Source organism: Patagioenas fasciata, unplaced genomic scaffold (assembly GCF_037038585.1).
Source record: "Patagioenas fasciata isolate bPatFas1 unplaced genomic scaffold, bPatFas1.hap1 Unplaced_3, whole genome shotgun sequence".
In the NCBI taxonomy this organism is placed as follows: Eukaryota; Metazoa; Chordata; class Aves; order Columbiformes; family Columbidae; genus Patagioenas; species Patagioenas fasciata.
The window spans coordinates 3,000,911-3,017,700 of NW_027288732.1; the positions used below are offsets into that span (position 1 = coordinate 3,000,911).

The 16,790-nt window shown below is 49.8% G+C and overlaps 1 protein-coding gene and 1 pseudogene across 1 annotated transcript; one reads left to right on the plus strand and one right to left on the minus strand.

The window, feature by feature from the left end:
- Positions 1-568: 568 nt before the first annotated feature.
- On the plus strand, positions 569-1,579 carry LOC139826841 (olfactory receptor 14C36-like; annotated as a pseudogene).
- A 3,298-nt stretch (positions 1,580-4,877) lies between these two features.
- Positions 4,878-5,861, minus strand: LOC139826844 (olfactory receptor 6E1-like). Its single transcript, XM_071803245.1, has one exon. It carries the CDS (start codon positions 5,859-5,861, stop codon positions 4,878-4,880), a length of 984 nt encoding a protein of 327 aa, XP_071659346.1.
- Between the last annotated feature and the right edge of the window lie 10,929 nt (positions 5,862-16,790).

Sequence of the window (16,790 nt, forward strand, 5' to 3'; positions counted from 1 at the left end):
AGGCCCTGGGCCACCTTCCTGGTCTGTCCATGTCACCAAGGGCATAGAGCAGTCTCCTCTCTCCTGCACCTGCATGTCTTTGATCCCTTCCAGAAGCCCTGGCTCTGCACCACAACCCCTGGTGTGAGTCTTCACCCTGCATGGTCATGCAGCACGAGATACACGCTGATGTTTTTCTCTCTCAGGTCCTTCCCAGAACAGTCCAGTTCTCTTGAGGTTCTGCCACCTCCCCTGCCCTCTCTCCACCACCAACACCCTCTCCCCAGCAAAGCCCAGTCGGGGCTGGTCCCACAGCAGTGCCCATTGCAGGTGCTCTGGGCAGGCACCCCACAGCCTTTGCCCCTCTGAAGGGCACAGCAGCTTCCGGGGGTCAGAAAGTGGTCAGCCCCAGAGGTGAGTGAACATACACGGCAAAAAGAAAAGGAGGCACCTGTGTCCTTCGTTCTCCTCTCCAGCAGATCCTGAGAGGTTTGCAACCCCTCCATCCCATCCCCTTTCCCCAGGCCAGCACAAAAGCCCTGGCCTTTGAGGTCTTCCTTGGACAGTGTCCCATGCCCAGAGGAAGCAAATGTCCAAAAGCAGCTTCATCAGCCAGTTCCTCCTCCTGGCGTTCGCAGACATACGGGAGCTGCAACTCTTGCACTTCTGGCTCTTCCTGGGCATCTACCTGGCTGCCCTCCTGGGCAACGGCCTCATCATCACCACCATAGCCTGGGACCAGCACCTCCACACCCCCATGTACTTCTTCCTGCTCAACCTCTCCCTCCTCGACCTGGGCTCCATCTCCACCACTGTCCCCAAGTCCATGGCCAACTCTCTGTGGGATACCATGGCCATTTCCTATGCAGGATGTGCTGCCCAACTCTTCCTGGTTTTCTTTTTAGCTTCAGCAGAATTTTATCTTCTCACCATCATGTCCTACGACCACTACATTGCCATCTGCAAACCCCTGCACTACGGGACCCTCCTGGGCAGCAGAGCTTGTGTCCACATGGCAGCAGCTGCCTGGGCCACTGGGTTTCTCCATGCTCTGCTGCACACGACCAATACATTTTCACTGCCACTGTGCAAGGGCAATGTCCTGGGCCAGTTCTTCTGTGAAATCCCCCAGATCCTCAAGCTCTCCTGCTCACACTCCTACCTCAGGGAACTTGGGCTTCTTGTGGTCAGTGTCTGGTTAGGATTTGGGTGTTTTGTGTTCATCGTGGTGTCCTATGTGCAGATCTTCAGGGCCGTGCTGAGGATCCCCTCTGAGCAGGGACGGCACAAAGCCTTTTCCACTTGCCTCCCTCACCTGGCCATGGTCTCCCTGTTTGCCAACACTGCCATGTTTGTCTATCTGACGCCCCCCTCCATTTTTTCACCAAGCCTGGACCTGGTGGTGTCTGTTCTGTACTCACTGGTGCCTCTAGCAGTGAACCCCCTCATCTATGGCATGAGGAACTAGGAGCTGAAAGTGGCACTGAAGAAAGTGATTCAATCATTTTTCTGTCAGCAACAATTAGTTACCCAAGTCTCTTCAGAAGTTATTTCCAATTCATCTCAGGATCCTCCTTTGGACTGTGCATTTTATCTGTGATAACCATGTTTGTCAAAGAATTTCTTCATCCACAAAACTTCTCCAGAGGCATGAAGCCAGCCTCTCGGAACCAGAGACCTGTTTACCTGTTTCTGGGACCGTGACTTCCTGTGTTGGATCTCTGTAACACAGGGTGTTTCAAAAAGATGGATCCATTTTGAAATCACTGTATCTCTGAAATTTGCTCCATCTTTTCGAAACAACCCGTAAAAGGGGATTTCCTCACTTTCTGTATTTGGAGCTTGGGCTCCTCTTCCAAAGCTGTGGTCAGCCTGAATAAATTTCCCCCCCACCAAGGCCATGCTGCTGTACTTGGGTTTTTCATGCGCTCAGGGGAGGACATGGGGCAAGATGTTACGTCATGGTGCTGGTTTGAGTGTCCATCTGTGGGTGCCCAGTGTTCCTGGAGATGGTGAAGGACCTTCAGTGATCTGCCTTGAACTATCTCACCGTGGTTTTCAGGCACCACAGCCTGCTCCTAGTGCTCTGTGCTTCAACGGGGGAATAAATGACCCACAGAAACCTATTTCTGCATTCCCCAGCTCAGGGCAGGCTGCTCTGTCACTGCGGTAGCAGAAGCAGTCTTGTGCTGGTGAGAGGGGCTGGCACAAGAGGGCTGCCAGCAACGGGTGTGAAGGATCTCTTGAAAACAAGAGCAGAGGACACAGGGGGACGGTCCTGTGTTCCTGCCATGGCTGATCCCAGCCCTTGGGCTGATAGGGAGGTTGATCCTCCTCTCTGTCTCAATCCATCTATCTATCTGATTGCCCTACCATGCATACATGCATGCATGCATCCATCCATCCACCCATTCATCCATCCATACTGGTACTCCATATGGGTGAGCTGCCCCATGATGTTTCTCATCCCAGTGAGATCATATAATCATATAAGTTGGAAGAAACCCTCAAGATCATCGTGTCCAGCCATTAACCTAACTCTGGCTATAAACCATGTCCCTAAGAACCTCATCTATATGTCTTTTAAACACCTTCAGGGATGGTGACTCAACCACTTCCTTGGGCAGCCTGTTTCACTGCCTGACAACCTCTTCTGTGAAGAAATTTTTCCTATTATGCAAACTGAACCTTCCTGGGTGCAACTTGTGGCCCCTTTCTTCTTGTCCTATCACTTGCTGTTTGAGAGAAGAGACCAACACTCTCCATGCTACAACCTCCTTTCAGGCACTTGTAGACAGTGATAAGGTCTCCCTTCAACCTCCTGTTCTCCAGGCTACAGAGTCCCAGTTCCCTCAACTGCTCCCCATCTGACTTGTTCTCCAGACCCCTCACCAACTTCACTGCCCTTCTCTGAACTCACTCCAGCACCTCAAGGTCTTTCTTGTAGTGAGGAGCCCAAAACTACACACAGGATTTGAGGTGCAGCCTCACCAGTTCCGAGAACAGGGGGATGATCACTTGCCTGGTCCTGCTGGCCACACTATTCCTGTTGCACACCAGGATGCTGCTGGCCTTCTTGGCCACCTGGGCACATGCTGGCTCATGTTCAGATGGGTGCTGATCAACACCCCGAGGTCCTTTTCCATTGTCAGATTCCAGTCGCTCTTCCTTAAGCCTGTAGTGTTGAATGGGGTTGTTGTGACCCAACTGCAGAACCCGGCACTTGGCATGAAACTGAACAAGTCCAAGTGCTGGGTTGTTCACCTGGGATAGAGTAACACTGAGTGCAAGTGTAGATTAGGAGAGAGCGGCTGGAGAGCAGCCCTGCAGAAAGGGATCTGGAGTGATGGTTGGCCACACGGTCAACAGGAGGCAACACTGTTCCCCAGCAGCCAAGACAGTAATCCCCATCCTGGGGTGCATCAAACACAGCATGGCCATGTGGTCAAAAGACGTGACTATGCTGCTGTATTCAACATTGGTATGGCCTCACCTTGAGGGCTGTGTGCAGTTCTGGGCCCCATATACTATTACAACAAGGATGTGAAGGCCCTTGGATATGTCCAGAGCAGAGTAACAAAATTGGTGAAAGGGCTGGAAAGATTGTCCTCTGAGGAGCAGCTGAGGACTCTGGGCTTCTCTTGTTTGGGGAAAAGGAGGCTCATTGCTCTCTACAGCTTCCTGAGGAGGGGACATGGACAGGGAGGTGCTGAGATCTTCTCCCTGGTGTCCAGTGATAGGACACGTGGGAATGGTTCAAAGCTTGGTCAGGGAAGGTTTAGACTAGATATTAGGAACCATCTCTTTATCAAGGTTGGTCAAAAACCGGAACAGGCTTCCTAGAGAGGTGGTCAATACCCCAAGCCTGTCAGTGTTTAAGAGACACTTGGACAATGCCCTTGGTACATGATTTATCTTTTGGTCAGCCCTGAATGGGTCAGGTATTTGAACTAGATGATCATTGTAGGCCTCTTCCCACTGAACTAGTCTAGTCTAGTCTAGTCTAGTCTGTTTTACACATATACCTGTAACAGGGTGGATCCTGGGCCCAAACAGTCTGCTCAGCAGCCTCCTCAGGATATCGGCCTTGCCAGTTGCAGACACCAGGACACATGAGCCCCCAGGGCTGCAGCCCCATTCCAGATACTGGTACAGACCTCCCCAGTCACACACATGTGCACACACACTCTTATGTCTGGTCACTCTGGTCTCTCAGTTGCTGGCACCAATGACATACAGGCTGTCTGACCCCCTGCTCCTGTTCTGCTCACTACACTCACACATTCATGCAGAGGAGAGATTTGCTCACATAGCATAGATTTAGAAATTAAGTTTAATGAGAAGACAGGACAGACTGCACTGGTTGGGGTCCTTCCCCAAACTTCCCATGATAAGTCCTGTGTAATCCAGAAACGTTCTTCCCCTGCACCCAAATGTGTCCTGCACCCCTAGGCAAAATCCTGTTAGTCTAAATGGTGATCCAGAGAGCTGCTCTCAGTCATTCCTCTCAATGGGCTTCAAACCTGGACAATGAGGCTGATGGCACTCCCAGGGCAGCCTTGGAACAAGATGTTAATTCCTCAGAGCCTGTAATTTGGGTTCCCACTTGCCAATGAGCCTCTGTGCTATTCTTGGTTTTGGAGGTGGGCTTGTGATGAGTTGGTGGCTCATGTGATGGTGCTGGGAGCAGTCGGGGCAGGGTATTAACTGACTTACTTCTCCTGCCTTTGTTAGTGCCTTCTTTGTGTGTGCAGAGGAGCTTCTTATCACTTAACAACATCCAACGAGAACATAAATCTCCTGAGTCATCTGTGTCTGGAGGTTGCATACATATGCATTGGTATTATCTAGCATATGATAGCAGATCACTGGAAATGCTGTCCAGAAATGCCTCATGATTAGGGGAAAATCTGTGTTGTTGTACGGGCAATGGCTTCATTCAGGGCCAGTATCACAGTCTTGTTTCTGAGACCATAGATGAATGGATTTAAGAATGGGTACAGAACAGTGTTCAGCAACGCTACAATGCTGTTAGTCTCCAAGGAAACATATTCTGAAGGACATGCATAGAGAACAATACAGCTCCCATATGCAATGGCCAAAGTGGTGAGATGGGAAGAACACGTGGTAAAAGCTTTTTTCCTCCCAGAGGCTGCTGGAAGATGTACAATGCAGAAAAGGATGCACATGTAAAATGCCAGAGTTAAACATAAGGAACCGAGAACGACAAATGATAAGAAAACAGAGTCTATTTTCCAGAGCAAGCTGGTGTCAGAGCAGGACAGTTTGAATAAGGTGGAGTTGTCACAGAAAAAGTGATGGATCTCATTTGAGCCACAGAAAGTCAGCTGGGAGAGGATGACCAGGCGGTAACTCAAGAGTGTGAAGCCTGTGACCCAAGCAGCAACAACCAGGTGGATGCAGAGCTGAGGCTTCATGATGGCAGCATAACGCAAAGGTTGGCAGATGGCAACATAGCGGTCAAAGGACATGACAACTAGTAGAACAAACTCTGTACAGCCCAGGGAAAAATAGAAATAGGATTGGGCAAAGCAGCTGCTTAGTGAGATTGTTCTCTTACCAGAACCCAGGATCACAACCAATTTTATGCTTGTGGAGGATGTAAACCAGATTTCTAGGAAGGCCAGATTGGCAATGAAAAAGTACATGGGGGTTTGTAGGCGGTGATCTGCATATACGAGGAAAGTTATGGTAGTGTTCCCCATCACTGTTGTCAGGTATATGAGCAGAAAGAACAGAGAGAGTAAGAGCTGTAGTCTTTGATCAAGCCCTGAGAAACCCTCTAGGACAAACTCAGTAACTGCAGTTCCATTTTCTGGTCCCATGTTGAATTTCAGTTCATCATGCTGAGACAGGAACATGGCAAAAAACAAGTGTGATAATTCCACAGTCTGGGTGAAAGGCTTTACAAAACCTTCTCTGCTTCTTTCGTTCCTTGCAGTCTTCCTATAGTACACAAATAAAGTATTTCAAGCATTTCTCATACCCTGATTTTTCTCTATCAAGTTTAAACTGGAGTTCTCAGACAATTTGTCGTCTTCTTTCAACCTTTTTCAAACACTCATAAAGAATTCTTCCTTCAACACAGGGGATTTTAAAGTCTGTTAGCTATTTTATGCCATTCCTGCCAAATTCCAAATTCATGCAGACTGGTTCCAAACATCTATCACACCTCTGTGGCTAAGTCATCCCTTTTATTGCACAAATGCTAAACTATCAAATCAAATCAAATCAAATCAAATCAAATCAAATCAAATCAAATCAAATCAAATCAAATCATATCAAATGTATATTGAAAGCTTTTCTTTCTACTCTTCAGTACTTGCCTTTTTGGATTAGGAGTCCCTGAGTATCTATTGATTTCAGAATAAGCAGTATCAAGCACCTCTTCCATAATCCCCTGCTTTCTTCCACAGCTTCGTGCTCTCGCTTTCTTGAGGAAAGGGGATAGGAGGGCAGAATAGAGAACAAGTATAACTCATCTTCTTTAGTACTCTAAATAATGACTGAAATTGGTTATGGTTCCACACAGTCTCATCTGACATCCATCTGCATTGAAATGCAGTTGCTTCCAAACAGTTGCTCATTGCTGTTACTATTAAATGTCCTGACCTAAATGCAGACCAGAAGAAAACTGACTGGAAGAGATTTGTAACTTTTCTTTTGCGTGCCAGCTATAGGTTGGGAGGACCCAGCCTTGAGAGTTTTCTCCTGTCTCCATTGATTATACAGGGAGCTTCGGGAAAACAAACTCTCACAGGCACCTGTTGTGAGGTAGGTGAAACTCACTAGTCAAGTCTCGACCTGACTTAAGTTTTCTTAAGTTATATTTCTTAAATCAAACCACACATCTAGGAGAAAGAAGCACAAAAAAAGCCCACATATACAATAAAATCTGGTGTTTTTCCCTTCATCTTTACATTTGTTTTCAGACATAGAAAGGAATAGAGCAGACAGCTCCAAAACCAGGATGATTCAAAATGCAAGGGGATAAGGGGGAGAGGAGGAGATGGTGGGTTTGAGGCGGTGAAACAAAGTTGTGCAGGTGTGCAACCAGAGCTCTTCAGTCATTAGTCACCTGGGTGCTCCCAGGACTTTCCCATCTCATCGTCCACAGAGACAACAGGAGAAACTAGTCTGAGACAATGGATCAACATGAAACCAAGTGATTGAGTAAAGTCAACCTCCTTCAATATCAACCACCTCCAAAATAAGCAAAAATTAAAGGTTTGCCCAATTTGTGTGGGATTTCTTCTTGTGGGATTCCAGACAGTGCTGGAGACAGGCAGATCCTGCTGTGCCTGGGCCTATTTCCTGTTCATAAAGGTAGTTATTAACATCCTGGGTGAAGAATCAGACTGTTTCAGAGATCCCTGTAGCAGTTTCTGCTGCAAAACTGGATAAAGTTGAGCAATTACTGAAGTTGCTTGCAAATGCCAGAGAGGATGTGCAGGACAACAGGCTCGCTGAATTATAAGAACTCAGAACAGTTGTAAGGGGAGCCTCACTTGATCCAGTTGAAGACACTGTTGCAAAGATTCTGACAGGGGAGTCTCTTCCAATCTGTGGTATTCCATAATTCAATTAATCTTTTCCTCAGAGAGCTCTTCAAAGGGTAGGCAAGTAAAAGAGACAGAGGGAAAGAAGTAGAGATATAAAATGTGCCAATACAAATTGACAAGATCCTCTGAACAGTGTTTCTCTAACCATTGGTAGGCAATGTATTTCCTGCTCTGGCAGGGGATTGTACTAGATGATCTTTTGAGGTCCCTTCTGATCCCTAACATTCTGTGATTCTGTCATTTTAGGAAATGGCTGCATAAAAACATTCAAATAGAGATACAGTGTTTAATTAGCTTGCTGACACTTGCCCATGGTGCTGTCAAAACTAACTAACTAACTAACTAACTAACTAACTAACTAACTAACTAACTAACTAACTAACTAACTAACTACGAAAAGTTTCATGAGGCAGCTGAAGCACCACGTGTGACTGGGAAAAGTCTCCCAGGACCTATGGGAGCTCTTCTGGAGTATGAGCTGGTAGGCATGAGCTGAAGTAGGGGACCTAAGGGGTGGTGCAGGGCTGCTGGGTGGGCTGAGCAGGGACCTCAGCAGCACAGCGGCTCATTGTGTCCCTTTGGACGCTGCTGTGAGGTCACTTCTGTCACAGGAACTGACTGACCAGCAGCGGGAAGGCAAATACTCAGAAGTCATGAAGGCCATCAGAAAGCTGCTCCCAAGATGATGACAGATGTGGGAAGGTCAAGGTGAACTGAGTCAAGAGAGGAGAGGAAAGAATGGCTTGGCCAAGAGAGATGAAAGATCTGGAGGGTTTCAGGTAACAGTGATGCCATTGTGACATTGACTGTGGCATTTATGTTAGGCCCTTACCTGCGTTCTAAGCAATAATCTTAAACTCTAACCTTACCCCTAAATGCTAGCCCTCACCCTGACAGTAATGCACTACTTTAAACCCAATCTCAAAATTTACCTCTAAGCCAAATCCCAAGCCCACAACCCCTTATTCTTAGTCTTATCCTTTTACTCACTTAAACCTCTACCCTGTATCCCTAGCCTTAAAATACCAGCCTTAATCTTAGCCCTCACCACAAACCTAAAAAACACCCCTAACTCACAAAGCTACCACACACCCTTAACACTAACCACGCACCTAAGCGGATTACCAGATGCCTAATTCCTAACTCTGAACAGCAAGCTCTAACCCCTAACCTCTAAAGTGAACACCTCATGCTCAAAGCTCTCGTTCCCATGCTCAAACCCCATCACCTCCAATCCCTCTCCCTACCATACTTAAGCAGTTTGGCCCCTTGGGGCAACATAGGGTGATTCTGGAGCAGCCACGGGCCATCTGAAGAAGGACGTGAGGTTACAGGTATTTGACCAGCTGTTAGGACCAAGGAGGAGATGGGCAGCATTGCTGAGACCAGGTCTGTGGTGCCTCAGGGACTTGTGGGCTGGCAAGAGGCACACAGTTGTGATGGTGGCTCTGAGGTCACTTCCACCTGAGCACCTGATAGGCCACCTTCAGGCACATGGCTGGTCTATGTGTGTGTCATTAAAGCTGTGCCTAAGGAACTGATAAGCCACCAACATGCACGTAGCTTGAATGTTGTTTGCAAGGTCACTGCTGCCCTAGCACCTTGCAGGACTGTCATGGAGATGCGCCTGGCAGTCAGAGGAAGACCACCAGCAGGTGCATGTGAGACATGGAAATGACCTTGCAACCCTTGAGATTGTAAAGAAGGTATGTATTTACAGCACTGGACATACCGGGAATAATTTCACCTAATACCTGTGTGTATTTCCAGTAGCTGTGAGCTTGGTTAAATGCAGTAAAATGTTACATATTCATGAAAGTTTTAGGAATGCCTATACACATTCATAACCTGTCCCCAAGAAGGCAGTTCTTATTACAGTGAGTTCTGGAAGACCATTTCCATAATCTCCACCTCCAGCTCCTCCTGGTTGCAGCTGCGCAGTGATCGTGACCCCGGGTCCTCTTCTCTGTACCTGGGACCTTTGGTCCAGTGTGATGAGTTGGCTGGGACTCAGACTGCTGAGCTGGTTAGAACTGGCGTATCTCCTGTCCTGTGCCCAAGTTTCTGTTATCTAGTTCACCCAAGGATGCACAAAGAATGCAAGGTTTTTTTATCTTTGCAAGGTGTCAGCAAACTCCTGTTTCTCATACAATAAGTTACACAAAGCTAGGCAAGGTTAGGCAATAGAGATGTGGGTTAAGGCTTAGCTCTCTGTTAGCTCTTTAAGTGTTAGTTCTTTAAGTGTTAATTAGTTAATTGTTAATTGCCTGTATCAAGCTGGTGGAGGTGAAGTCAGCCTGCCCAGGGTGGGGGAGAATGTGACTGCCAGTACCTTGGTACCACCCTGGTGTGTACATGGGGAGAGGTACAGTGGAGCACAAAAGGTGCTAAGGAGCCATCAACTGCCCTATTGAAGGCTCTGGATCTCAGGGGGTTGTGCAACTGCCACAGTGGGGCATTGTGATGTCACAAAGGAGCCTGCCCAGGCACCCCTTTAAATACAGGGCAGGGAGGCGGTCACCCCACCGTGGCCTGGTCCCAGTGAAAGAAGAGACACGGCCACTCTCACCACCGCTATGTCCCATCCCTGGACACTTTCGGCCACCAAGACCAAGTTGTCCATCTCTGGACCCAAGATGTCCCATCTCCAGCCCCCTTGGACCAACCAGACCCTGGATGCCTCATCCCTGGACCACTTAAGGCCAACAAGATGTCCCACGTTTGGACTCTCTGAGGCCATCAGGAGCCAAAATTTCCCATCCCTGGATCCCTTAAGTGACCAAGACCAAGACGTCCCATCCCTGAACACTATGTGGCCACCAAGACACAGGATGTCCCATGCCTGGATACATTAGGTGACCAAGACGTAAAATATCCTATCCCTGGGCCCCTTGGGCTACCAGGACCTATAATGTCCCATCCCTGCACCCCTAGGGAGATGGCCTATCCCTGGACCCTTTGGAGACACCAAGTATTAAAATGTCCCATCTCCAGCCCCCTTGAGCCAACCAGGCCAAGATCTCCCATCTCTGGTCCCCTTAGGCCACCAAAAGACCTAAAATGTCCTTTTCCTGGAACTGTTGGACCGCCGAGAGCCAGGATGTCCCATCCGAGACTCAAGATGTCCTATCCCTGCACACTCTGGGACACCCTTGGGCCACCAAGATCTTAAAATGCCCCAACCCTTGGACCACCCAGACCAAGATGTCCCATCCCTGGAAACTCTGGGACAACCAGGCAAAGATGTCCCATCCCTGGACATTTTGGGGCCACAAAGACCAAGGTTGTCCCATCTTGGGACCCAAGATGTCCCATCTGCAGACATCTTGCACCACCAAGACCAAGGATTTTTGAGCGGCGGAGGAACACGCAGGTCGACTCAATATGAGTGATAAAGCATAGTTCGATTTATTAGCCCAAATAGCATATACTTATACAGTTCACGATAATTATGCATACCTGTCACCTACCAATTGGCTTAAGCTCTAACAGTCACATTTGCATGGTCCTCCTACTTGCAGCTGCTAGCTATGCTTATTCTACACTGTAGTGCTCTTGATAGCTGTTTGTGAAACTCTGCCAAGGTCTCAGTGACCTTGCTGATTTTACTGAAACAGTCAGCGGTTCCCACTGCGGCCCAGTCTTGCTACTTATGCTAAGGCCTTCAGAATAGGCTATGCTCATACAACCGCTCTGTAGACCCACGTCCCCCATTTCCAAGCCATTCTCCAACAAAGGTTTCCCACCTCTGGATGACTTAGGCCACCAAGTCATAAAATGTCCAATCCCAGACCTGGAATGTCCCATCCCTGGAGACTCTGGGCCATCAAGAACTAAGATCTCCCATCCCTGGAGACTTTGGGACACCCAGGTCAAGATGTCCCATCCCTGGACACTGTGAGGCCACCAAGACCCAGCATGTCCCATCCCTGGACACTTTGGGTAGTCAAGACCTAAAATGTCCCATCCCTGGACCCCTTGGGCCATTGAGAGCAAGAATGTCCCATCCCATACCCCGGATGACCCACCCCTGGACATTTTGGGCCAACCAGACCGAAGATGTCCCATCCCTGGACCCCTTAGAACACCAAGACCCAAGACCCAATCTCTGGACAGTTTGGGGACACCAAGACCAGAGATGTCCCATCTCTGGACCCAAGATGTCCCATCTCCAGCCCCCTTGGGCCACCAAGACCTAAAATTCCCCAACCCTTGGACCACCCAGGCCAACAGGACAATTCCCTGGACACTTTGGGCCACCAAGATCCAGGATGTCACATCTCTGGGCCCCTTAGGTCATCAACACATAAAATGTCCAATCCCAGACCCCAGGTGTCCCATTCCTGGACACTTTTGGACACCAAGACCTAAAATGTGCCATCCCTGGACACTTTGATGCACCCATGTCTAGATGTCCCATCACTGGACACTGTGAGGCCACCAAGACCCAGGATGACACATCTCTGGACCCCTTTTGGCTACCAAGACCAGGATGCTTTCTGTCCAGTCATCTTGGGCCACCAAGACCAAGATGTCCCATCCCTGGACCACATTGGCTACCAAGAAACACTATGATTAATCTCTGGACCTCATGAGGACACCAAGACCCAGGATATCTCATCTCTGGGCCCAGATTGTCCCATCTCCAGCCCACTGGGCCATCAAGAGCCAAAATTTCCCATCCCTGTATCCCCTGGGCTACTCAGGGAAAGATGTCCCATCCCTGGGCCCCTTAGGCCACCAAGACCTAAAATGTCCCATTCCTGGACACTTTGGGGCCATGAAGACCAATGTTGTCCCATCTCAAGACCCAAGATATCCCATCTGCAGCCATCTTGGGCCACCAAGACCTAAAATGTCCCATCTCTGGACACTCTGGGACACCCAGGCCTAGATGTCCCGTGCTGGGACACTGTGATGCCACTAACACCCAGGATGTCCCACCTCTGGACCCCTTTGGCTACCAAGACCAAGATTTCCCATGTCCAGGCATCTTGGGCTGCCAAGACCAATATGTCCCATCTCTGGACCACTTGAGCTACCAAGAGCCTGTATGTCCCATCTCTGGACATTGTGAGACCACCAAGACCCAGGGTATCTCATCCCTGGACTCAAATTATCACATCTCCAGCCCACTTGGGCCATCAAGATCCAAAATTTCCCATTCCTGTCTCCCCTGAGCTACTCAGGGAAAGATGTCCCATTCCTGGGCCCCTTAGGCCAACAAGACCTAACATGTCCCATCTCTGGACACTTTGGGCCACCAAGACTTATAATGTCCCAACTCTGCATCCAATATGTCCCATTCCTGGACACTTTGGGGACACCAAGATCAGGGCCCTGAGGGGCAGTGACTTACGTGAGGAGGATGGACTGGTTGTCATGATCTGCCAGGAGGAGAGAGATGGGATGACATTAGGGGAGATGTTTGGGATCTTGGGGTTCACCCTCTTCCATATGAGGAGGGATGAAGTTCGAAGAGATGTTTGGGATTCTCCATCCTCCAGGTGAGGACCAGGTCTAGGTCAGGACCCATTTTTGGGGTGGGATCTTCAAGTTTGGGGTCCCAGCAGGAGGTCCCTACCCATCAGCATGTTCTGGTAAGACTGTTCGAGTCGGAGATGATGTGGGGAGGAGCTTCACTCCGCTTCTTGCCCTGGTAGGCGGCCACCACCTCGGCGTTGTAGATGGGCAGCCACTTGTAGTGGTTGATGGTCACACAAAAGAGCCCTGAGTAGGTCTGGACAACGGGCAGGTGGGTCAGAACCAGGAGGTCCTACCTCACCAGGAGGGGACATGTTGGGTGTGGGTGGCCCAAGGGGTCCAGGGATGGGACATTTTGGGTCTGAGTGGTCCAAGGGTGCTTGGGAAGGGCCACCAGGTTCTAGGTGCCCCAAAAATCATGGGGAACCCACCCAGGTTCTAGGTGCCCCATAGACCCTTCTGGAGGTTCATCCACTTCTAGTGAACCTCAAGAGCTTCAGGGCAGCAGTCACACAGTCACAGAGTCGCAGTGTCACAGCCAGAGTCATAGTCACAGTGTCACAGAGTCAGGGAGTCACAGACTCACAGTCACGGAGTCACGGACTCACAGTCACAGAGTCACCGTCACAAAGTCACAGTCAGAAACACAGTCACAGAGTCACAGAGTCAGAGTCACAGAGTCACCGTCACAAAGTCACAGCCAGAATCACAGTCACACAGTCACACAGTCACAGTCACACAGACAGAGTCACAGAGGCACAGTGTTACAGTCACAGAGTTGCAGTCACAGAGTCACAGTAAGAGTCACAGAGCCACAGTCAGAGTCACGGAGTCACAGAGTCACAATCACAGAATTACAGAGTCACAGAGTCACAGTTCTCATCCCATTTGGTTCAGCACTGGTGTGACCCCACACACACGGGGGTGTGCCAGTGTGCGGCTTCCCAGTTTGGAGAAGCAGGGAGGAACTGGAGAGTGCAGGGCTCTGCCAAGGCAGGTTCAGCACCTGTGCACATGGTGTGGGATGCTGAGGGACCTGGGCTGCTTTGGCCCAGCAGCGCTGGGGAGGCTGCAGCAGTGCAGGAGTAGCCTGAGAGTGCTCGAAGGGTGGTTTCAGAGGTGGTGGAGGTTTTCTTCATAGTGGGAATCACAGAATCACAGAATGGACTGGGTTGCAAAAGACCTCAGACATCATCAAATCCAACCCTAGGTCCAACTCCAGTCTGTTTGCTAGATCATGGCACTAAGTGCCATGTCCAATCTCAGTTTAAAAACCTCCAGGGACGGTGAGTCCAGCACCTCCCTGGGCAGCCATTCCAATGCCTGACCGCTCTCTCTGTGAAGAATTTCTTCCTAATCTCCAGCCTAAATTTCCTCTGGCAGAGTTTAAGCCCATGCCCCCTTGTCCTATTGCTGACTGCCTGGGAGAAGAGCCCAATCCCCCCTGGCTAGAACTGCCCTTCAGGTCGTTCTAGAGAGTGCTGAGCTCACCTCTAAGCCTCCTCTTCTCCAGACTGAACAAGCCCAGCTCCCTCAGCCTCTCCCCATAGGGCTTGTGCTCAAGTCCCTTCACCAGTCTTGTTGCTCTTCTCTGGATCCACTCCAGCGCTTCAATCTCTTTCCTGAACTGAGGGGGTAAGAACTGAACACAATAGTCCAGGTGTGGCCTCACTTCCCACGCTATTTTTGATACAGGACAGGATACCATTGGCCTTCTTGGCCACCTAGGCACACTGGTGGCTCATGTTGAGCTTCCTGTCAATTAGCAGCCTCAGGTCCCTTTCTGCCTGACTGCTCTCCAGCCACTGTGTGCCCAGCCTGTAGTGCTGCAGGGAGTTGTTGTGGCCAAAGTGCAGGACCCAGAACTTGGCCTTTTTGAACTTCATCCCATTGGAATCAGCCCATTTTTCTAGTCTATCCAGATCCCTCTGCAGAGCCCTCCTGCCTTCCAGTAGGTTGCCTTCAAATGGCCGAATGTGATTTTAGGACTGTATAAATTTAACTACTCATACATTTATACATTTGGCCCTTTGAAGGCAACCGTGAGGCTGATGTGACCCCCGGTGAAAATCAATATGAAAGGCAATGTAGGTGGTTGGTTGCTAAGGGATTATTGAGAGACAAATCTTCACAGTCCTAACACGGTAAGTCTCTGCATGTAGGACAATGCAACTGCTTTTCCTGAAGGAATGTCCTGAAAGCGGCACATGACACAGTGTTGCAGGATCTGCCAGGTCTCTCTCACAGTATCTCTGTTGCAGAGAAGAACACACTCCAGAGCAGGGTTTCCCTGCTGCACTGTCAGTGGGAAAGGGCATGATGGCACCTTCTGCTGAGGATGACTGCCTGGGGAGCACCCAGGGGTGCCCAGCCCTGTCCTGCAGAGCAGGGTCCCTGCACCCCAGGGCTGTGCCAGGGCAGGTACTCTGCTGCCTGCCAGGGTCAGCGCTCAGGCTGCCCAGGGAGATCCCAACAACACTGAGGGGAGAAGCTGCGGGGGGAAGGAGCGACCCACGGCAGGGCAAGGTCCTTCTGCTGTTGGGTTCTCTGTGAGTCAGGGTTGCTCACTCCAGACCTCTTACAATAGGACGTTTCAAGAAGATCTATACAGATATTACTAAAAAGATAAGGAGCTTTTAGTTATCTCTTCCATGACTCAGGGGAGGGAGGTTGTAGGAAAAGATAAATGTAAAAGAAGCTCTCAAGTTTTAGCAAGTCACTGAGACTCCTGAACTGCAACTCTGAGTGATCAGTTCATCTGCCAGAAGCCTCTGAACATCCCTTCAGCCACTCCCCTGCCTGTGGACAGCAGGAGCATCACAGCAGCTGAACCTGTCCTTTTTTCCAACCTGCAAACAGGAAGATGCCCCCAGGCAGTGCCCTGTGAACAGGCAGGATCTAGAGAGCCAGGGTGAGAGTACAGACGGTGGGATGATCTGTGAGTGCTGACAGGGAAGAGACATGGACAGGGGAACACCTCCCAGGAGGAAAATCTCCTGGCAGAAGGGACAGGATCAATGAATGAGATGAAACTCAAACAAGAAATGCAGTCAAAGGGTGAATTCAGAGATTTGTGTATGATCCCCTGCAGTGCAGATCCCTCCTCTGAGCAGCCCCCTGGCCTCCTCTCCCACCCAGCAAGGCCTCTGCCCTCAGGGCCGGGGGCTCCAAGGAAAGAACCAGTGGGCACAGGCCCTGCTCCTTGTGGCACCTGCAGACAGAACCACGAGGGCTCAGCCACAGAGTTGGAGGAAGGTCTGGAAAAGGACAAGGGGGTGTGGATCAGGGGGAGGGTGTATGAGAAATAGCTTTGATTTTGCTCAGAGAAGTCTCCCCTAACTTGTCACTTTCTTTTGATCCTGTGACAGTGCCACGTGCTCATCAGCAGCAAATGTACAACAGCAGCTCCATCACCCAGTTCCTCCTTCTGGCATTCTCAGACACACGGGAGCTGCAGCCCTTGCACTTCTGGCCGTTCCTGGGCATCTACCTGGCTGCCCTCCTGGGCAACGGCCTCATCATCACCACCATAGCCTGGGACCAGCACCTCCACACCCCCATGTACTTCTTCCTACTCAAACTCTCCCTCCTTGACCTGGGCTGCATCTCCACCACTGTACCCAAGTCCATGGCCAATTCCCTCTGGGACACAAGGGGCATCTCCTACACAGGATGTGCTGCCCAGATCTTATGGTTTTTGATCTTTATAACAGCAGAATATTCTGTTCTCACCATCATGTCCTA